This window comes from Alnus glutinosa, chromosome 11 (assembly GCF_958979055.1).
Source record: "Alnus glutinosa chromosome 11, dhAlnGlut1.1, whole genome shotgun sequence".
Lineage (NCBI taxonomy): Eukaryota > Viridiplantae > Streptophyta > Magnoliopsida > Fagales > Betulaceae > Alnus > Alnus glutinosa.
This window is the reverse complement of record NC_084896.1, coordinates 22,682,520-22,704,717: the sequence shown is the minus strand read 5'-3', so window position 1 is coordinate 22,704,717 and position 22,198 is coordinate 22,682,520. Positions and strand designations below refer to the sequence as shown.

At 37.8% G+C, this 22,198-nt stretch overlaps 2 protein-coding genes across 2 annotated transcripts; one reads left to right on the top strand and one right to left on the bottom strand.

Moving 5' to 3' along the window:
• Window positions 1–723: 723 nt before the first annotated feature.
• On the bottom strand, window positions 724–4,498 carry LOC133880858 (uncharacterized). Its single transcript, XM_062319818.1, has 3 exons — window positions 4,162–4,498; window positions 1,113–3,637; window positions 724–990 (listed from the first exon to the last, which is right to left on the bottom strand). The coding sequence occupies exons 1-3, from the start codon at window positions 4,346–4,348 to the stop codon at window positions 910–912; spliced, it is 2,793 nt and encodes a 930-aa protein (XP_062175802.1). The 5' UTR covers window positions 4,349–4,498; the 3' UTR covers window positions 724–909.
• Window positions 4,499–7,505: 3,007 nt separating this feature from the next.
• LOC133882940 (aspartate--tRNA ligase, chloroplastic/mitochondrial) lies at window positions 7,506–20,905 on the top strand. Its single transcript, XM_062322178.1, has 15 exons — window positions 7,506–7,908; window positions 8,089–8,232; window positions 8,470–8,579; window positions 9,644–9,755; window positions 9,908–9,979; window positions 10,812–10,903; window positions 11,263–11,383; window positions 12,864–12,986; window positions 16,642–16,837; window positions 16,956–17,143; window positions 17,237–17,308; window positions 18,213–18,311; window positions 18,432–18,512; window positions 19,910–19,967; window positions 20,377–20,905. The coding sequence occupies exons 1-15, from the start codon at window positions 7,561–7,563 to the stop codon at window positions 20,541–20,543; spliced, it is 1,983 nt and encodes a 660-aa protein (XP_062178162.1). The 5' UTR covers window positions 7,506–7,560; the 3' UTR covers window positions 20,544–20,905.
• Window positions 20,906–22,198: the final 1,293 nt, after the last annotated feature.

The window sequence follows — 22,198 nt, the reverse complement described above, 5'->3', positions numbered from 1 at the left end:
GGGTTGTCCACATTGACGGACAAAGTAAAATTTGCTAAATTGCTTAAGTGCTTTATTGCAGGCCTGCAAAGGCATTTTTTTTTTTTTGAAAAAGAGATCAATTCTCATTAACTCAGGCAAATTGCTCAGTGGCTACAACACGATGGATAGCAGGAGGGCACTCCCCTACCCATACTTGATCAGTCTGCCTAGATAGAGCACTCTTAGCCAACGTGTGAGCAGCTATATTAGCCTCACGCCTTACATAATGCACCCCGTAAGGATGAACTGCCGAAAAACAGTGTTTAGTATCCTCAATAATCTGTCCAAAACTGCTCCAGCATTGGTCTCCCTTCTGCAAAGCCAACACCACTACCTGTGAGTCCCCTTCAAAAATTACTTGAGATAGCCCCTGCAAAGGCATTTCAATACTTGCTAAGCCGCTTAAGTGCTTTATTGCAGGCCTTCAAAGGCATTTCAATACTCAACCTTCAGCCTAAGCTAGTTAACTTTGGGAACTCTCCAAGGGAGGAGCCACAGCATTTGGCAATCAAAAAGTAAGGAATATGTATATATATATATATAGTCCCCAAATGATGAAAAAACCTTAACAAAAAATGACAAATCTGGAATTTCTAATTAGAAAAGAAAAGAAAATTAAGAAAAATCTGTTGGGATTGACAGAGAGAGGCAACCAGGCAATGTTTTACTTAGCTCATTAGAAAGAATCGGACTATGAAGAGATGGAATTAAGAATCAGAACGATCTTGAATTAGAAACAGAAAAACTACTGATCAGTAGAGGTTACAATAACAAGTGTTACAACCAATCAAACTAGAAATCTACTAATTAGTGGCTAAATTCACAATAGGATTGCGTGCAGCTACGCAATGGAGAGCAGAAAATAAAACAGAACTAGTAGTCTGGTCATCATGGAGAAGTGACTTGCTTTCTGATTCTACTTGAGCGCCTAACTGGCGTAATAATAGTAGTCTCCTCATCTCCATGCCCCTGACAAACCCACAATGGTATTTAGTAGACTGATTATTATACAACTGAAATGTCTTTAACAGTAAAAATTCAATTTTTGATCAAAGGACTAAGAAATTAAAGGATGGCGATTAAATACTTACAAGCTTGGTCGGAACCTTCTCATAAGTGGTAAAACTTCCATAAGAAGGCGAACCCATGGAGAAATCTGAGGAAGAAGAGGCAAGTGATTCCCCCTTATAGTTGTTTCTGGGCTTCCTCCTCTTCTCCTGGCTCTGCGCTTCACTTGACTCCTTCAGTCCTTTCTTGCTGTAAGAGGAGCTCCTGTCAAAGCTGCTCATTTCCGAAGGACATGATTCTCCAACCATTTCCACCTCGGTGGGCCAAGATGGTCGTCTCTCGAGGACATTATGCTCAGTGCTAACTGACATTGGACTAGAATCCAATTTCTTAGTCAACAGAGGTTGCTCTACATTGATTGCAGAATCTGAGGAACTTGTTCTTTTGTCTTTCCTCATATACATGAAAACTGTAGCTGCAAGAAGGGCCAAAACCAGCAAAGCAATTCCCAGCACAGCCTCTCTAAAATGCTTATTATCTGTTGTCCCATTGATTGGAAACTCCCCAACTTCTGAACTTTGTAGATTCTCGGCTGAAGTATCCAATTCTGAGCTTTCAGGATTCTCATCTACTTTGGCAGACTCCATTTTATCAAAGGAAATCATCTCATTTTCAACTTGGAGTTCCACAGCTTCAGAAACCTCAGATTGAATTTCTTCACCCTTTGGAGGCATAACTGGCTGTTCCTGGAAGTTTACATTACCAGCAAGAACAACTTCTTTCTGGGTCGTCTTCGCTTCTGAATTATCTGCTTGAATGACCTCAGCCCCTAGAGCCTGAAGCACTTCCTCTGATTCTGAAGTAACACGCGCTTCTGAATTATCTGCTTGAATAATAACCTCAGCCTCTAGAGCCTGAAGCACTTCCTCAGATTCTGAAGTACCATGCTCTTCTGAAACCTCTTCAATCTTTTCTTGGCTTACTTGTCCTTCATATTCTGATTCTGGGTCATCAAGTTCCTCTAAAGCCTCTAGAGCCTGAAGCACTTCCTCAGATTCTGAAGTACCATGCTCTTCTGAAACCTCTTCAATCTTTCCTTGGCTTACTTGTCCTTCATATTCTGATTCTGGGTCATCAAGTTCTTCTAAAGCGACTCCACTGTCCTCATCGACTTCAAGCTCAGGCTGACCCTCCTCCTCTTCTACTGGTTCAATATGAACTTCTCTCTCCTTAAATGACCCTAAGACATTTCCTTTATAACTGCGATCAAACGTAAGGTACCCATTAAGGGGTATATCCTCTGACAAAGCAGTCAAGTTACAATAATGGAGGGGATCCGAAATATGTACTCCTCTGAAATTTGACATCAGCTCCGAGACAAAGGAGATAGAATCAGCATACCACAGCCAAAAATTTCTAGCTAAACCATCCAAATTTGCTTTTGCTGATTCAGTAATTCCAGATGAATCATAAATCTCAAAAAAGATCGACTCTTTAAGCACAACGGGAGCAATGACTGGAGACTTGGTAATAACTGAGATTGATAAACCAGCGAGTGAGAGAACCAAAAGCAGCACAATGAATTTTGATCTCGTAAAGAACTGTGGCTTCTCCTTTGGCAATTGAGTACTAATGGGGGTTGGTTCAGAAACCCCCGTTAGTATTTCACCCGAAGAAACATCCTCGTTTTCTTTCTGAGAATCCTCAGACACACGGACCTCTTCTTGATCTTCTTCTACTATTTCATCCGAAGAACCATCCTCGCTTTCTTTCTGGGAATCCTCAGACTGGGTCTCTTCTGTAACTTCAGTGTCCGAAAAGCTTTCCTCGAGCCGCCTGCCATCACTTTCATCGTTGAGATAACTCTCAACTCGAGGATTTGGTCTGTAATGAAGAAACTGAGGCCTCGGAGAGAGGAAATTGGTTTTAGGATCATAGGGAGGCATTGAAGGGTCTGCATCAAGAGGCGCTAATGTCGTCGGACACGACCACGAACACGAAGAAGTCGGACTAATTTTAAATGTCGGGTCAAGATTAACACAATCTGGTTCGTCGGTGACAGTCGCTGGTTCATCGGTGACAGCTTCTGAAGTTAAAGAAGCCGTAAAAGTTCCCTCCTTGTAATCAGAGGTCTCAAACTTTTTCTCGTGCAAACCAGTATCATCAGCTTTTGCATCAATATGTTCCACTACATCGGAGAATCTCACAGACCGGAATGAATTAGAAGCCGTAAAAGTTCCCTCCTTGTAATCCGAGGTCTCAATCTTTTTCTCCGGCAAACCAGTATCATCAGCCTTTGCATCAATATGTTCCACTACATCGGAGAATCTCACAGACCGGAATGAATTTTTTTCGCTGGAGAGCGAAACAGAAGTCCGAGCTGGCTCGTTCATATCAACCAGTATCTTCTTTTTTGGAGACGCGGCAATCTTGGAAGCCGCTGAGATCGTCGGGGACATGAAATTCTTTGTGCCCCTCGAAGTGAAAGCCGGTGATCGGACTCTCCCCGGAGTTGGATTCTGGTCTTTTGTATTTTCTTTGTCCTCGTGGTCCTCCCGTAAAGAGACCACCACGCTTTCTCTCCCCATAGAGTTTATTCGAGAAATATCTGCAACAATCACCGTGGAAAATAACATAAATCAAAAAAATATCTAAGCCTGACTGTTCAATTGCTGAGAAAATTTTGAGGAAAATAGATAAAGAACTAGTTGCTAAGCTGTACGGAATAAGGTCCATTTCTTCTAAATGAAAATATTTCCTAGGAAAAATTATCCATTCCAAAGTATAGAAAAAGAAGGAAAACAGAAAAAAATTGCTTCTTTGAATCTGGATGCCGAATACAGAGACATTACAATTTTTTCCAGGAAAGTTTTCCTAGCAACTATTTCCCATCCAACCAATGAGATAAGGAAAGAACCTTACAGCCATTGACTAATACAATATATTCGAGCAAGTTTTCTTTTTCTTGTCTTTCTTTCTTGAAAATCCAGCGAACAAATAAATATAAGCAATCAATTTTTCCTATCATTTTATTCTATTTTCTCCCACTTTCTCGGCAGCCAAACAGAAAATATCATAATCGTAAAGGGAGCTAGAAAAGAAAGAAATGAAGCGCGTGAAAGAGAGTCGAACCTGAAGGACTATTAGCCGGAGTATTCGGGTTGAAGCCTCTCGGGTTGGCAACAATTGAGGGTTTCGCAAATGGGCTCCCACTGAAACTCCTTCTCATGGGGTTTCCAAGTTCTGAGTTTCTTGAATTGAAATTGGCTCTGCTTGAAATTGTTGGCGTAGAAGAAGATTTGTTTGAAGGAGCAGCCATGGATTTCTCTGAGAGATTAATAATGGGTCGCTGGTGATTGTTCAGAAAACTAGAGAGAAAGAGAAAGAAAATCTGGAGCAAGAATGGCAACGTTTCGTGAGGATCTTGAAGGATTGCAATTAGAGAGAAATATGGGGGTGGAGGATTTGATGTAACGGCTAGTTTTCAAAATGAAAGGGGAGTTTGGAAATTTAAATGGGGATCTTTTTCGACCGTTGGGGAAAATATTTGAATAGTCAAAAGGGGAAGAAAAGGTTTGGAGCCGTTTAGATTATGAGAAGTAGCCGTTGACAATCTCTAACTTTTAATTTTGTGGCTAAAGGTGTGGATGTTGCATAATGAGGGATTTAATGATATGGGCTGGAAAAAATATTTTTCTTGACTTTCATTGTGACTAGAATGGAAAATAATTTAGATTTCAATTTTCATTAATGGCTTCTCGATTCAATAAGGACCTATTTTTTTCCTTGGTTTTAAACGACAAAATGTAGTAAAAAAATAAAATATCCACTCAATATATTATGTATAAAAAAATTTCCAATTTCTGTTCATATAATATCTATCTATTAGTTTATATTGGGTCTCTAAGGGGTAGTTCAATCGGCTAGGGACCACGTCTCATAAAATGGAGGTTACTAGTTCGAATTTATCCTCCTCTCTTGTGTGGACATGTCAAAAAAAAAAAAGATTAGGTCATATTGAAAATAACGTATTTGTTTGTTTTTATTCTTGGACCTTACTTCAAAATATACCCATGGTTTCTCAAATTCAAATAATGCCCTATTATTGAATTACATTTTATTTGTGTTTGGGTTAGGGTTTGACTTGATTCTATTCTGATTGGAACTTGGAAAATGTTAGATTTACAACACCAATACAACAACTGCACAATAACCCCTCACATGAGGGTGGGTCCTACACACTGGGGACCACCCTTATGTGAGGGTTGGTTGTGCAGTTGTTGTATTGGTGTAGTACAATAATCAAATCCCAAACCTTATTGATCATATCTTAAGATTGACAAACGAGCTAGTAGATTATGATAAACATAGTAATATCACATTTATTATGTGTTTTAAAAAATGCATTGCGTGTGTCTATGAACGATATTGAACCGAATAAAATAGATCGATAATGGTTAAAAAAAAAAAAGGGCATTGTTTCCCTCTTTTTTGTTTTTTTGGTAAATACTAGTTATACACATGGGAAACTAGAATTTTAGATGTGGCTATCAACCAACAAAAATTAAAATAAAATAAAATAAATGCATGTTTAAGAGTACTATGAGCAGTTTCTTTTTCCTTTTTATTTTTTTATTCTTCCTTCAATTTAAGGAACCAAATTATGTTTTAGTTATTTAAGGAACCAAACTATGAGCAGTTATTCAAAAATATTTCACAATAACTTTTCTTATAAGTTCAAATACTATTCTCTTTTTTTGGTTCTTTTCTTTTTCTTTATTTTTTTTTATGAGATTTTCCCCTTATCTTTCCCTTATATTCTCTTCCCTTATATTTTCATATGCTATGCATTTAGTTGATGTTCTACGAGGAGAAGCCCTAGCTATTCGGTGAGCTGCCTCTTTGGGTTATAATTGTCTCTTGTTGGAGGGAGATGCTCTTATTGTAGTATTGGTCATTTCTAATTAGCAATCGATCTTTTTTTTCTTTGTAGACTTTTGCTAATTGTATTTCTTACATTAGCTTAGGGTTATCTTTCTTTTAAAGTTTGAATGCTTTGAAAGTATCTTGATGTGTCAACTTTATGACACATGCTTTAGTAAAATGAGTCGTTTTTCATCATGTTTTTTGAAGTATTTTCACAGAAACCACTATTCTTTCTTCCATTCTAATTAGTAATGAGAAGAATCCTTTACTATAACCATTCTTCTGTATTCAAATAGGAAAAAAAAAAAAAGAAGAAGAAGAAGAAGAATGAGGAGGAATTAAGAAGCATTTTCCTTGAGAATATTGTATCATTTTCACTAAAAATCTCAAAATATCTTAAATGCTATATATTTATGATAGGGTCACCAAAATATCCCCATGAAATTTATCATAATATTCTCGTAATAATTTTCATAATCATAATGATGGCACGTTATATATTGCAATGCCTATATTTTATGCATTATTTTATAATAATTATTTTCATAGAATAATTTGCAATACTATTTACAACCGTACGTGAATTCAAGACCGTGGAAAACATCAATTTCTTTATGCAATAATTGAAAGTTGTCACCTTGAAATGATCGATTGGAGGTTCCATCCCTTTAAATTGGTATTAGACCCAGATATTGCATTGAGTATGGGATAGACGTAGCTCATCGATTACGTGATCTAACAGGTGTAGCTTTGTGGTAGAGTCTACTTATAATCTGAATTAAAATATATTTTGATAATATATATGAACATAGTATTAAGTCATTAAATACTGATAGATGAGTAGAGTCAGGGACATAGCCAAAAATTCTTATGGGCAGGGGCCAATGACAAAAAAAAAATTATTGATAGGCTAAATTTTTAGTTTTTTAGCTTATATTTTTTTTTTAACCTTAGATTTTTTTTTTTTTTTTTTAAGAAAATTGTGGGGGAGGCCATGGCCGCTGCCAGCCCCCCTCCCTCCGTCTCTGAGTGGAGCCTTTAAAAAAAAAAGGGTTACCATCATATTAATGTTGGTAAAGTGGAGTGTCGTGAACGTTGGCTACGGAACATAATAATATGTTACGATCTTAAATGTTTCAATAGTTTAAGTGTAATCTTAACCATGCGTATATAATTTATTTGACACTATCATCTTACAAACCGATTTTAAAAGTGAATTATATTTGAAAAAATTTGTATTATTTCATATCAAAACAGCTTGAGAGTTTTACTACAAAATGAATTCTCTCACTTGACATGATGTTTTCAGTTCATTTTTCTCCGGCTAACACCAACGGCTTTAACTAACATAACGTCAAAGCATGCTCAAAAGTAGTTCTCATTGAAGCTTAACAGTTAACACGTCGGTGCTGTCATATTCGATCACAAAAAATCAACGGGAAAAAACGCTAATTGTACGGCAACTGTATCCACACGTGCAGGGGTCCATCATTTCCTGTTCCATCGCACGTGCTAAACCCACACGTGCACTGCTCCTTCTCTCTTACCCAAATCTCAATCCTTAAACCCCTCCAATCCTGGCCTTCTCTCACCCAAAAGCCCACCATGTCGCTCCTCCTCCTCAGAGCCTTCCCTCTCATATCCCTCCGCTCCAACCCTCTCCCTCTCCTCCGCGCCATTCTCAAACCCTTCCCCAAACCACGTCCCACCAGCAGAGCCGCTTTCTCTGTCTCCGCTTCCGCTTCCGCTTCCACCATTCCCATTCCCAACCCCAAATCCTCACTGCCTCCCAACAACAACGCTCTCGAGTGGGTCAGCCGGACCGGCTTCTGCGGCGACCTAGCCGACGCGGACGTGGGTAAACGGGTCCGCCTCTGCGGGTGGGTCGCGCTCCACCGGGTCCACGGTGGCCTCACCTTTCTCAATCTCCGCGACCATACCGGTATTGTTCAGGTATGGCTCTATTTGCTTTTGTTTGGGTTTTCCGAGAAGAGAAAGAAAAAAGTTGACTTCATAGAGTAGAGACTTCGAACAGTTATTGCAATACTTTCTTTAAGCTTCATTTATAAGAATCTAGCTTTTTTCTTTGTTAGTTTGATTTTTAGAAAAAGTGTTAATTGTGTTAAATTATAGGTTACGACGCTACCGGATGAGTTTCCTGATGCGCATTCTAAGATTAATGACTTGAGACTTGAGTATGTGGTTGCCGTGGAAGGCATTGTTCGGTCTCGACCAAGCGAGTCGGTCAACAAGAAAATGAAAACTGGCTTTATAGAGGTAAATTTTATCATGTATAATTACTTTCTTATTAACATCAAAGTGCAGCATACTTGCATTTAGTTCTATTTATACTTCATACTTATATGGTTTGAAAGATGCTTGGTGAATCTTCTTACCTGTTTTACACTTGGTTGCATCTATGTATGTTGTAGCATGTTGTATCATTTTTCCTAGCAGATGTGCTATTTACTATCTCCTTCAAGTAGTTCGATTTGATATTTTCTGTGAGTCCAGGTTGCGGCGGAGCATGTTCAAGTATTAAATGCTGTGAAATCAAAGTTACCATTCTTAGTTACTACTGCAGAAGATGCAAAAGATTCTGTTAAAGAGGAGATCCGTTTGAGGTAACTGGCTTGAAACTACTCTCATCTTGGTGTCCGATTCCTCTTTGTTGTTCAGTCTCAGATCGTGAAGCGCAAGTTCAAAACCAAGGGCTCTCTGAAATCTCAAACCCTTGACAGTATTAATTTAGATTTATTGAAACTGGGTTTCTTTTTCCTCTCAATTTATCTTTATTTTTTTTTATCAATTATTCATGAATTAGATAGATGAGTTTTATCACATGTTTGGTGCGTGAGATGTGAAGTTGTTTGGGATTCAGTTGAATGTCAAAACAAATTTGGACGTGGTTGGTTGTGGAGCTGTGTGTTTGTTTATGGTTTGCTCATTGGGAGTTGTCTGTGATTAGGACGTTGGAGTTTGGATTGCATCTCTCTCTTCTTTGAGTTTTTGGGCGATTTGATTAAGTAAAAAAACTGCCTGAACATGTCTAACAAATATCTCAAAGGCAAAATTCTCCTCAACCTCTCAGCTTAACGCCAAACCATTACCTCCGATCTTCCAAACCATAACCGGACCCCAACTTTTTTGGGATTCAGATGTTGTGCAGAAACCAGCCAATCTGACAGGCCTAACCAAACCACCTGAAAGGGCTCTATATGTCAGTTTTTACGGGCTTTGGGAAGCATTAGTTTCACATTTTCTCAACCCAACATGATTTGGTTGAGTAATAGGTATCTCTATAACACTACCAAACCTGAATTGTGTGCAGCCCTAATTCCTTTATTGTTTTCTGACTTGCATTAGTTATATTCTTAGTAATTTAACCATCAATTTTTATGTTAGATCTCATTTCTTGGGCTGTGCTTAGTTGGTTATTATACATTAGTGATTTACTAGATTCAAGGAGTTGTTCCAACATATCAAAAGAACTATAGTGAAATTCCTGGCTGACTCCACTCACAAAGAAATTTATTATTTTGAGTATTGAATTGAGAAGAAGCTGGTAAATGTACGAGTGGTATTTTATTTTATTTTTTTTTTGTTCTGAGGCAGATGTGCTAGTTGAAAATGATGCAAAATTTCTCAAATTTTTATTGATTAAAAAGACTTATTTACATATGAACAGATATCGATGTCTTGATCTGCGGCGGCATCAAATGAATTTCAACATAATGCTGAGGCATAAGGTGGTTAAACTTATTCGAAGATATCTAGAGGACACACATGGTTTTGTGGAGGTACCATCCTGTGAATTATTGTCTGCTGTTGTCTTTGAGGAGTGCTTAGTTTTCACCACATAGATTCGATGCCCCTCCAAAAAGCTAAAAGAAAATCTTCTCGATCTTTGGATTATTATCTATCATTGACTTTTGTCATGGTTATAAGGTAGATTGAGACTCCAATACTCTCTAAATCCACACCGGAAGGTGCACGTGATTATTTGGTTCCCTCAAGAGTTCAGGTATTGGCGTTTTTTCAGCTGCAGCTAATTTTATGGTTATACTTTCTTGCCGTTATATTTATTCATATGCAAACCACTTGTGATTTAGTCAACAAAGCACAAGTTCATCCATTTCCATTGTCATCCTTTTTCTATATTTCTTTGAGGCACTCTGATGTGTCTTCTAGTCTTGGATGTATCTACATAACCTAACATCATTATTGTTCATTCATAATCTCTGAAGTGCCTCCAACATTATCTCAAAAGTTAGTAAAAGATAGTATGAGATGCTGCCTTAAGTGAATCTAATCTTTATTAACAATCTGGTCTCTGAGATGGTGCTTCCTGCAAATGAATTGTGTTTTGAAAACACCACTATGTTTTTCTGTAATTTTTAAAGTGCCCTTAACATGTCATTTCTGGGACATTTTACCTTGGTTGTCTTGGTCTGAGTTATATTTGCACATAAATGTGTTTTTTCGAATTGAAGCTAGGCTGTCTGTGAACTGATATTTGTATTTTTGTTTTTGAATTTGGGATGAAAGAATGCTAAAACCGTGAAGTCTTACTCTTGAAGATGGTTGAGAAAGATCTGAGTTTCTCTACTAATGAGGTGTAAGAACCATACAAGATGATTGTAGACCTACGGGTTTAGTTAAAGAGACAAGTGTGCATGTATACATACCTCTACTATGTAATTCCTAATATCTGTCTTTCAGATTTTGGGGCTACTTTTCAATGATAGAATGAGCAAATTGTGTTGAGAATCACAAATCTTCATATTCTATATCTGTTGCTTGCAATGCTTTCTTCATGACCTGCAGGTCTATTCACTCTAATGTCTATTTTGAAGCCAGGAACATTCTATGCTTTGCCCCAAAGTCCGCAACTGTTTAAGCAGATGTTGATGGTCTCTGGTTTCGATAAGTATTATCAAATAGCAAGGTAATTTTTTCCTGACTTGCTGTTTGCCCCTGTATTTATATCACATGATAGTTGCTTGTTTTAAATGTGATTTGAGGTTTGGAAGAAATCACTTGTTTTAAATGGGATTTGAGTTTTCTGTATTCTTCCATTAATCTTAGTGCTTTTTGTGGTGTGCATTCTTTATCGAATACTCACATGAAAAAAAGAAAAAAAGAAAAACAAATGAACTCTGTTATGCTTTTGTTAACAAACCAGGGAAATGTGCTATAGTTTTTCATTTTATTTCTTGTTTTATTCTTGGGAAGGTCTTCTTTTTGTATTTTTTTAGCAAATTTTCAATGAGAACTTTGATTCAAGTTTGCATTGCATCTCTGCAGATGTTTTCGAGATGAAGATCTAAGGGCAGATAGACAACCTGAGTTCACACAGCTTGATATGGAAATGGCTTTCACTCCGTTAGAGGACATGTTGAGGCTTAATGAAGATTTGATCCGAAAGGTTAGTTTATATGGTGTAGGATATAAATTCTCCTTGATTGTTAATGACAAAATTGAAGTTCAAATAAGTTAGAAGAAGATGATGTAAACATTTTCTTATGGGTATAAAAAGAATTCTTGTAAAAAATTAGAACAAGATGATGGGGGAATGGAAGGGTTGGGGGAGGGAAACAAATGAGTTAGAAGAATATGAAGAAATTCCCGCCCTCTTAATGTGGAGCATTTGGAGAGAAAGGAACTGTAGAACAAGATGATGGGGGAATGGAAGGGTTGGGGGAGGGAAACAAATGAGTTAGAAGAATATGAAGAAATTCCCGCTCTCTTAATGTGGAACATTTGGAGAGAAAGGAACCGTCGGCTCTTTGAGGATAGTGAGTCAAATGTGCTACTTCTTAAATCCTCCTTCCTGAGATCTTTTCTGGATTGAGCCTTTGCTCATGTTCCTAACTTCTCTTCAGGGAATTTAATAGATTTGATTTGTTTTCTAGATTGTAACAGTAGCTAGTTCTCGGTGCTCTTGTTTCTCTTGTATAGCAGCTAGTTCTTTGGTGCTCTTGTTTTTCTTGTATACTCTTCGTGTACGAGGAATTTCCTTTTTCTTCAATAAAAAATATTATTATTCATAAAAAAAAAAAAAAAAACTCCTTGCATAGGCATGAGAATGACCCCAATATAGGTCAAGGAGGGAGGATGGAGGAAGTGACAAGAGAGTAGATGATCTCAAGCGAATGTTGGTAGAATGCTTTGATTTGTCGTATTTTCAATAAAACTAAACTTATCAAAAAAAAATTTGTCGTATGAATAAAGGAATACTATTGCTTTAGTTGCCAATGAGCTCTAGCTCGAATGGCACTTCACCCACAAGAATGGAATGGAGCGTGAGGTTGTGGGTTCAAAACCCACACTAGATGCTTGCCTAACTTACCAAAATAAAAAATAGTATTGCTCTAGTCAATAGTATATTGCTAGAGTCAGGTTTAACTTGTATTCTTAGAGTTTTTCAATATAGAGGTTAGATAGATTTTTTATTAAGCTAACTAATGGTAGTGTTGTCAGATAGAAGATAGTTCACTCAATTCGTCACGTGGTTTTCCAAGTGTAGTGTTTGACATTTTTTAACTATTGAACTGTAGTATTCATTTGTGATCAATTGATGAAAGGAGATCGTGGTATATCAACTAGGCTCGACCTCTGAGCCTCCTAACTTTTCTCAGGTTCGTCTTATAAAATGAACCAGGCTTGTATGACCAATCGTGGATTATTGACACCCCTCAAAAAGCCTGTCGAGACATCTGCACAAGTATTCCTTGGGAAACATTTTGGTTGTGGCAGATCATCCAACTGATCATGTGATTATGGGAAATTAATGCATCAATATCTTATGTTGGATTGTGTGTTGAATATATCTGCAGATACTTGATTTACCATTTCTCTAATATCTGCAATGATGAGCTCTAATTAGAAAATTATAAATATTACAGGTTTTTCTAGAGATTAATGGTGTCCAGCTACCGAACCCTTTCCCAAGGCTGACATATGCTGAAGCAATGAGTCGATATGGTTCTGACAGGCCAGATATTAGATTTGATCTTGAGTTGAAAGATGTAATATTCTCTTTCCTGACCTTTTTATATAGCACAGCAGCAATTCCTGATCTTACATAACAACGTTTATAACCGTTCATACAGTAGACAATTTCTCAGATAATATACAACATTTGTACACTGTCAAATTTTATTGAAAAAATGTAACATGTTTATAAGATTTGATATGGACGCCTTTTACGCTTTTTATAAAATTCTCTACTTATCAAAAAAAAGAAAAAAAGAAAAAAGATTTGATATGGACATACTATAGTGCAGCTAGTTTATCTATCTAACTGAATTTAATATAAAACAAATGTGTCTCTTTAATAGGATTCTTTAAGGACCAAACTTGAGTGTGGTTATAGTACATGTTATCTTGGATTCAATAATTTATTACTGCACCATGTAAATGGAAAGTCTCTTGTCATCCTGCATTCTCCATCTCTGCTTTTATTTTGTGCTTGTTAATGTATATGGTTACCTTTTCTCTCTCTTGTCATTACTGGATTTCAATTTTCAGTTCAAATGGCTTGAAAGTACAAATGTTTTTCTATTGATGGATTTATGTCGTACTTATATATGAATTTGAATTGATTAAGTATAAGATGTTTTTTCAAATTCATAAGACATAATTTGGAGGGATTCGGAATCTTATAACAATCAATACTGACTCTCTCTCTCTCTCTCAACGGCGCGTGAGAGCGCGTCAAGCTAGGAGATTCTTTCTCTTCGCCTTCTTGCTATTCGTTTTGTTGTTGGGGGTTGAGTTTTGGGTTTCTGGTTCTTGGGTCTCGTTTGTGTCGCGTGTAGGGGCTCAACCGGTGGCTTCTCTTTTTGGGTTTCTCTCTTCTGGCGACAATGTGTACTTCTTTTGAGGTGGCCGATTGAGTGTTGGGTGTGTGTTGAGATGGAGAAAAGTTTTATCGTGAAGTCGAAGATTTTTGTCTTCTCGGTGCTGGATGGGGCGTCGATGCTGAGGGTGGGGGAGAAAAGAAAAAGTTTCTCCGGGGAGATCATCATCAGTTCTCGGTGCTTTGAGTGGCTTGCATCGACGTTGGAGATTCTCTTGGGTCATCCGGAAGATCAAGATTTCATCAAATCCTTCGGGGAAGGGTCGAAAATCTTGATTACTTGGAGAGGTGGCAACCAAGCGGGCCGTTTCTTAGAGGCAACAGCATCTGGGATGGGTGGCCGAAAAGGGTTTATTGTGATCCCTGAGGGTTGTAGAGGGTGGGGTTGGCTCAAATTCTCGGACGAGCTGAGAAAGGCTAGAGATTATCTCTTTGCCAAAGTGGGTTGCGAGTCTGGGTCCTCACTTGCGTCGGTCAAGACAGTTGGGAAGGAAGAAGAGGTTAGGCCGAGTTTGGCTCCTCTTTGGAAGGGGCCCTCCTTTGTGGAGGTGCTGAGGTCTAGTTCGGTCTCGGCCGTGAAGGAGCCCATCGTGGGGTGTCGTCATTCCGGGTGGAGGGCGTCACCAGAGGAGCAGTGTGCTCTTGACCTTCTTCCGATGGTGAGGCATGCAGAGGTTGAACCGAGATCGGTGGTGGATTGCTTCTCGTTGGAGTCCCCGCTGCTAGAGCTATTGGGCAAAGATCGACATTTTCGTCCGAAGGGTAAGAAGGTTCTCTCTCGTTCGAATTTGAATTTTGAAAATTCGAAATTCGAATATTTGAGAACGCGTACGCAGAATAAGCTGGGTTCCGGGTTTTATGTGGCCTTGAGCCGGGCTGTAAGAAAACTTCTGGACAGGTTTTCCGGGTCGGGGATGGGTCGTAAACATTTAGGTTTCCGTGTGGCCCGTTTTTGGCCGAAACCTAAAGCTGCCCGTCCATCTAGATCCCTGTCGGTGACATCTCCGGAGTGGTCTTCTTGGATGTTTTTGGTTCGGTCTCCTCCTGGGAGTTCGGTGGGTGATGCGCTGGTAGCCACAGAGGGAGCGGGTCTGGCGTCGTCATCTTCTCCAACCTCTAAAAATTTGGGTTTCCCCTTTCGCTGGCACCATAGCTTACTTTTCCTGCGACTCCTTCACCAGCTCGTCCTCCGGATCTTGTATTTAAGGTCTCTCCTCTGAGGCCGCTTCAGATTCCTCAACCCGGGTTTGCCCCTCCGTCTCTCGCTGGAGTGGCTGTGTTGGCTGAGAAGCTGCATTCTCCCCTCCTCGTGGTGGTTCCTAAGCCTTTTCAGTGTTACTACAGGAGGGCAAAGGTGCTAAGGGAAGGGCAATCTGTGAAGTGGAATGAGGAGCTATTTTATGATTCTCTAGAAGCCTCAAAGATGACTGTTGGCTGCTATGTTAAGAAGGTTACGGCTATTGAGCCGCCACTGAAGAAGGCTGCGGAGCCACCAGTGAAGCAGGGGTCTTAGGAAGGGATTTCTCAACCCTCGCCCGAAGGTGCCAGTTAATCCCTCATCGCCGCAGAAGGTCACCGAGGTCGGGATGGTTGGACCTTCATCCCCCCGAGAGGTTGTCTCACCCCTTATTCCTCTGAAGGAAATGGTTTATCCCTATCTCGTAATTAGCCTGTCGGTTTTGATCACAACGGGGAGATTGTGGCTTGGGAGGAGGACGATGAGTTTTGGGATGACTTGCCCTTGGATTGGGCTTTGGATGGTGCTTTTGAGGAGGACGCCTTGGCTATTCAGGACGTCAGGGAGGAAGAGTTTATGAGAGAGAAAATGTTAGCACGCCAAAAGTCAAAAGGCAAGAGGGAACTTCTGAATTTGCAAAGCTCCATTAATTATGGCGGCGGGTTAGCTTCCTCCAGGCGTAGGAAAGGATAGGCCCGCGTTTTGTAAGGTTCGTCGTTGCTTTGGTGGGTTGTCTCTCGGGCGTTTAGTATTTTCTTGTAACTCGTTTTGGGCTCCTTTTTTTGCCATTCTTTTTCCGTTAGCCAGTATCTAGACTCTAAGACTCCTTGCGCTTAGCCCACCGCAGGTGCTTTGATAGAGAGTCACTTTCGGGTTGTAGGGCGCAAGGGGATCTTGAATCAATTTCCTCTTTGCCAGTAGCTAGTTTAGATATGGCAAGCGGTTTGAGTCAAGTGCCAGTTAAAGAACCAATTGTTGGCAAGAGTCACAAATATGAAGTAAACGACTTGGTCTCTTCTTTTTTCCTCTTATTACTTCTTGCCTCTTTTGGTAAGTTACTTTGACTTGTGGTTGTTTGGTTGTTCTTTCTTGGGTTTTGGGGTTTTTTGTGTTGGTTTTGTTGGTTGTTGCAGGTTAGCTTTGGGTGTTTCTGGCGTATACTTCCTGGGTACCTAGAGGCGCCTTTACGCTTTTTTAATAAATATTTTCCTACTTATAAAAAAAATAAAAATTTGGAGGAGTGATTTCTCTAATAACTTGCAAGCATCATGTAGAAATTCATATCAAGCAATTTATACTAAAAATTGCTACTCAAATTCCTTGATTTTAAATCCTGACATCCAAATGCAACCTTAAAGTAATTTGTCTTTGTGCTTAAATTGCTGGATATTGCAAAATTGGCAAGCTTCTAAATTCCTTTTAAGAGTGATTTTGCGTGAGCACTTAAGGCTGTTGAAAGTTCCTTTTATAAGGTTAACGCAAAGGCTGAATGGTTGTATATTGTTGATAAAATTGATTTCGTATGCTTTACCTGGTTCCATTTTTTATGGGCTTTATTAAAAGGGTTTATTGATTGGAGCTGCAGGTATCTGATATTTTCTCAGATTCCCCCTTCAGGGTTTTTGCAGATACCTTGAAGAGTGGGGGAATTATCAAAGTGCTATGCGTTCCCTCTGGTGCCAAAAATTATTCAAATACAGCTCTTAAGAAAGGTGACATTTACAATGAAGCAATCAAATCTGGAGCCAAGGGTTTGCCTTACTTGAAGGTCATGGATGACGGTAAACAATTTTTTTTCTTTCTTATTTGCACCCCGGGGGGGTGGGGTGGTGTTGTGTGTTTTTGAAGATGAAGAGATATTTTGGTTCCATCCTTGACGGTTTTAACATTCTCATTTAGGGGGTCTTGAGGGAATTCCTGTGCTTGTATCAAGTTTGGATCCCATAAACAAAGAGCGATTGCTGAGTCGATGCTCTGCTGGACCAGGAGATCTTATGTTGTTTGCAGTGGGTCAACATGCGTCAGTAAATAGAACTCTTGATCGTCTAAGGTTGTTTGTAGGCCATGAGTTGGGCTTGGTTGACCATGTAAGTTTCTACCTGCCCTCCAGTTTGACTTTAAAAATTCAAGTTCTCTCTCGATTGCTCTGATGTTTATTTATTTTTATGTCTGATGTTTAGTCCAGGCATTCAATTTTGTGGGTGACTGATTTCCCAATGTTTGAGTGGAACGATGCAGAACAGAGGCTTGAGGTCTGTTTCATGTCTGTAATACAGCTTTGCAATTCCAGTGAAATTTTATAAAATTTCCATTGTGAAAAACATTTCTTTGATAGTTTCATGATCTTATATCACGCTGATTCTATTCTGAATTTCTTTTTCTTTTTTCATTTCGATAGGATTTGACTAGCTTGTCATGGTATCGAATTTTGGTACTCAAATGATTTTTGATGTGATGGATTACTTTCATTTCTTTGATGTTAAATATTGTCACATTTGGGCTTCAGCTTTTTTCTATACATCTTATAATCAGTGAGGACTGTCTGGTGCGGGCATCGTGGTAACTGCCGCCATGCGGCCACCACTGTAGAGTGTAAATTGCAATAGTTTTTCTTTTTCTCTTTTTATTTTATTTTGGGGGAACCCTCTTCAATCTTTTATTTTTCAAAAACGCTTCTTAAAATTTTACCAAACGAATTTTCATTTGTGGACCCCACATACAACACTGATTTCAAATTTGGCCCCCTCCAAATCAATTCTCAATTTTTACCTTTTTCAAAACTCAAAACACTTCTCAAAACTTTACCAAACCAACCCTTTGCTTTTGACAATGTTATGTCCAATAGGTAGATCATACTTTCTCTTCTTGAGTAATTTGAGTAATAGTTATATAGAAAAGAAAGTCATGAGGTTTTGGCATTCTATGGTCACTTGGTATGATTATTAGTGCTTCTTTAAAATAATATTTTAAAGAAACTTGGTGGCTTAATTTTGAGATAAAATGAACAGATCTACTTGTATTTATGTTTCTAATTTCTTGGGTTATTTTTCAGGATAGGATTCCTGTCCTATTAAGCGATGGTGGCATTGTTGCATGTCATTTTCATTGCCCGTTTTCTATATCTGTGAATGTATGCATAAAATTATAGTTTTGCAGGCCTTGCATCACCCCTTCACTGCTCCAAATCCTGAAGACATGGACGATCTTGCCTCTGCTCGTGCGTTAGCCTATGACATGGTTTACAATGGAGTGGAGGTGATTTGTTATTTTTTTTATTCCTATCTTCTGGCATCAGCAAACCTGAAGCTTCAACATTTATTCTCTCCCTGCTTTTAATTGAATGTGTTTTGTTCTTGTTTCCTATGGTCCCATCAGATTGGTGGGGGAAGTTTGAGAATATATAAACGTGACGTACAACAAAAGGTTTTGGAAACTGTTGGCATCTCCCCGGAACAGGTGAGTTGACCAATTGAGCTTTTGTCCACTACAATTTGGCTCTGCTTATTTTTGTTGTTGTGACCATTGTTTGGACGATATTTGTTCCAATGTTTGAATATCTCCCTATGTCTACCTGATGTATTTGTTCCTCTGTACCTTTTTCCTTGGAGAAATGCTTAAAACACTATTATCCCACTGTACTGTTGTGACACTTCCAATTAGTCCTTGGATCAGCCATTGTTTTTTTTAAAAAATTCCCAAGGACTGATTGGCAGTGTGACATCAATAACGTGGGATAAAAGTGTAGTTTCTAACATTACTCTTTTTCCTTTTTTTCTTTTTTCTCTCTCAAGTGATTGAGAGAAGGAGATGAGGGAATGAAGCTTATAAGCATAAGCCCCAAGCTCACCCCAAAAGTACTTTTCTTTTGCAAGTAAGATCAAATGATGCTGTGCTCAAGGAAAAGAAAGAAAGAAAGAAGATAAAATGATCTGTATAGTTGTCTGTGGATTCTTTGATCTTTTGCATATGACAATTCTATTTGTATGGGCCACAAATGTTCTAGTATCTGTGAATGCTAGTATGACTGGTAAGAATTTGTTACAATCAGAACTTCCGTAAATTAGCCTAACCATTGAAAAGGGCCTAACCATTGAAAAGGTTTGGAATAGGCCAAAAAATGAAATGATAGTATGCAAATAGAAATTCGTGTGATTGATTAATCCTGTAAAACCATGTTACACGATTTATGTTTGGTTGAAACCTCATATTGGGGTTGTAATCATTAAACTGGTTATTCAATTGGGGTCTAATTAGTTTCTTAAGCATAGAACTTTAATCCAATTAAACAGACTGAATTCTACCTCTAATACTCTCCAGTGGTTTGGACTTTGAAACTAAAACCTGTGGCTTTCTCGTAAGTACACTATCATAGGGGTCAGGTGTCTTGGAATTTTGTCTATTTATGGCACATTTTCTCCCTATTCTACCATTGGATGTATGTACAAATCTACGTATGTATGTATGGCTGTATTTTTTGAATAAGTAGCACTGATTCAATCATTGAATGGACCTGATTTGGACTGTTGATTTGGTTTGGATATCTCTTGCCTTTTGCATTTGCTGGAATAGGAAAAGGGAACACCCAAAACTTCTGTACAAGGACAAGTCGCGTGTTTGAGCTTAAAAATTATAATTTTGTGGATGGGTTATAGTCTAGAAGGTAATGGGGTGAAGGACTTGATGAAAGTGATAAGAGCTAGAGAAGATAAAGGGCTTATATTCTTTTTCTTATTCTGAATAGTTAAATCAATTAGGCCTTGGTGATAATAGGAAGTTTAATTTTTTATTATAGGGTAGATTTGAACATCTTGATTTCATTCCAATAATGTGGTAATATATCAATTTCTCTACAGGCTGAAGCAAAGTTTGGTTATCTTCTGGAGGCGTTAGACATGGGTGCTCCTCCGCATGGTATGAGAATCTCTACAATGGCTACCAATTACAGTTCATTTCTTGTATGCGTGTATGCACCTATATGCATATGTGCACATTTTTATTTAATGAATCTTCTAATTGTGAAATCAATCTGATGTTAGTTTGTTACATCATAGGGTCTTTTAGACTAATGGTATATAGATGCAGTACCATTTAACTGGTATCTCTGAGTAATTTCTGCTTGAATTGGACTGTTTTCTTCGGGCTTTGTGGATGTTCCCAGGACTGTTGTAGAGTAAATTGGCCTCATAGAAATCTTAATACAAGTACAACCTGTTGACTGGTCTAAGCATTTCCATTGACAACCATGGTTTTTGTAAACAGCTTACTATCAGTCCGTTCTTAGAGTATCAATTCACTTGTTAGTTCTTATTTTACTGTGCAGGAGGAATCGCTTTTGGGTTAGATAGATTGGTTATGTTGTTGGCGGGTGCTAATTCCATCAGGGATGTCATAGCTTTCCCAAAGACAACAACTGCACAGTGTGCACTCACTCGGTCGCCATCGGAGGTGGATCCCCAGCAGTTGAAAGATCTATCATTTCAAAACTAGTTTCCTTTTGTTCAACTACGGCAAACACATTTATAGTTATTTGATTTTCCCTCGCGTTTATTGCTTTGGAATCTTTGATCATGGTTTTTCTGCAACCAGTGCAGTTCTGATATGTGAGGGAATGAGTAATGTATATTTAGGAACAAAGAATTTCTTTATTTCAGGGATAAATCCTAAACTAAAGAAATATTTGCAATGTCCCTTCAAATATTTAATTTGAGTAATAAGATTTACCTCATAATTTATGGGGTTGATTGTTGAAGGGGATATTGTAATTGACCTTCTAGTTTAGAGTGTGATCTTTGTCATGGAGGATTGAAACGACAAACATCAAAGGGTAATATTTTGCTTTTGTTTTGCCATAGCGTTCCATTTTCTTGTAGACTCTAGTCACTGTACAAAGTGGCCATGGAGATACAAGAGGAAGATGATGCCATTTGAGCAACATTAACTGTTGCCATGAAGTTAATACCTTGAGATGCAATCCTAATGTTTGACAGGAAAAAGAAAAAGATATAAAACGCATATATTATTACAATTTAATGGTGGGATCTAGTTAATAATTAATGTATTTATTATTATTATTATTATTATTATTATTTGTTTCTGTGCTAAAGCTCTGATAGAAGATTGTTTTTTACTACACTGTTAGTCTATTATGTACCCCAAATGGATAATATGGATGGGTCATTATATTTCATTAAACAATCTCCTCTGTTTCCTTTGAAAATCGGTTCCCAAGCCCTTGAACGGCAGGTGTATTATAATTTACGTTTTGTTTTTTGACTTATTTATTTCTAATTACACATATACTTTAATATTATATTATTAAATTAAACAAATCATAAAAATCCCAGCAATCATATAAATTCAACACCTTTTGTTTCAGTTTCTATCAGTTTAGATATAAATTAAGGGCGGTAGAACTGAAACAAAGGAAGAAAGAATGAAATCAAGGAAAAAAACAGAAAAGAAGGAACGGATATGTTGATTTCACAGACTTGATAATTATGTAATAATGAGGTCAGCTGTTTCTAATTTTCCCAACAAGGATAAATTATAATAGCCGATATCAATGGATATTGTCTCCTATAAAGAAAGAAATTAAAAAGAAAAAGAAAAAAAGATGGCCGGTTGGATCATGGGGGCTTATATAATTTGAGGGTATAGTGTGTTGTTATTAGGATACTAGACTGTTTCTTGTTGGGTTAGATATGCAGTCGGATCATACTTGCCTTTTATTCTTGTTTTTAATTATTATTAATTTTTCTTATTTTTCTAAAAAAAGACAAGGGATCAGAGCAAGAAGAATTTTTTTTTTTTTTTTTTTTTTTGAGGAAAAGATAAATGAAATTGATAAATATTAATTGAAGAGTAATGGTTTTTCCAAAAAAAAAAAAACAAAAAAGAAATCATAATTATTGCCTAATCATGACAATAATAATAATAATAATAAAAGGTGGATACGTAGGTCATATCTAGTAATTTCTTAGCTAGTACTCTTTTCATGTGTTGTATCGGTTGATTCATGTTCGCTTTGAGTCATTTCCAAATGGATGTGACTTGTAAAATCATTATTGAATTTTAATCCAATAATAATTTTAAAAATTATATCAGTTTTGAGATGATTCAAGAAAGAAACGAGTTTTCCTTGT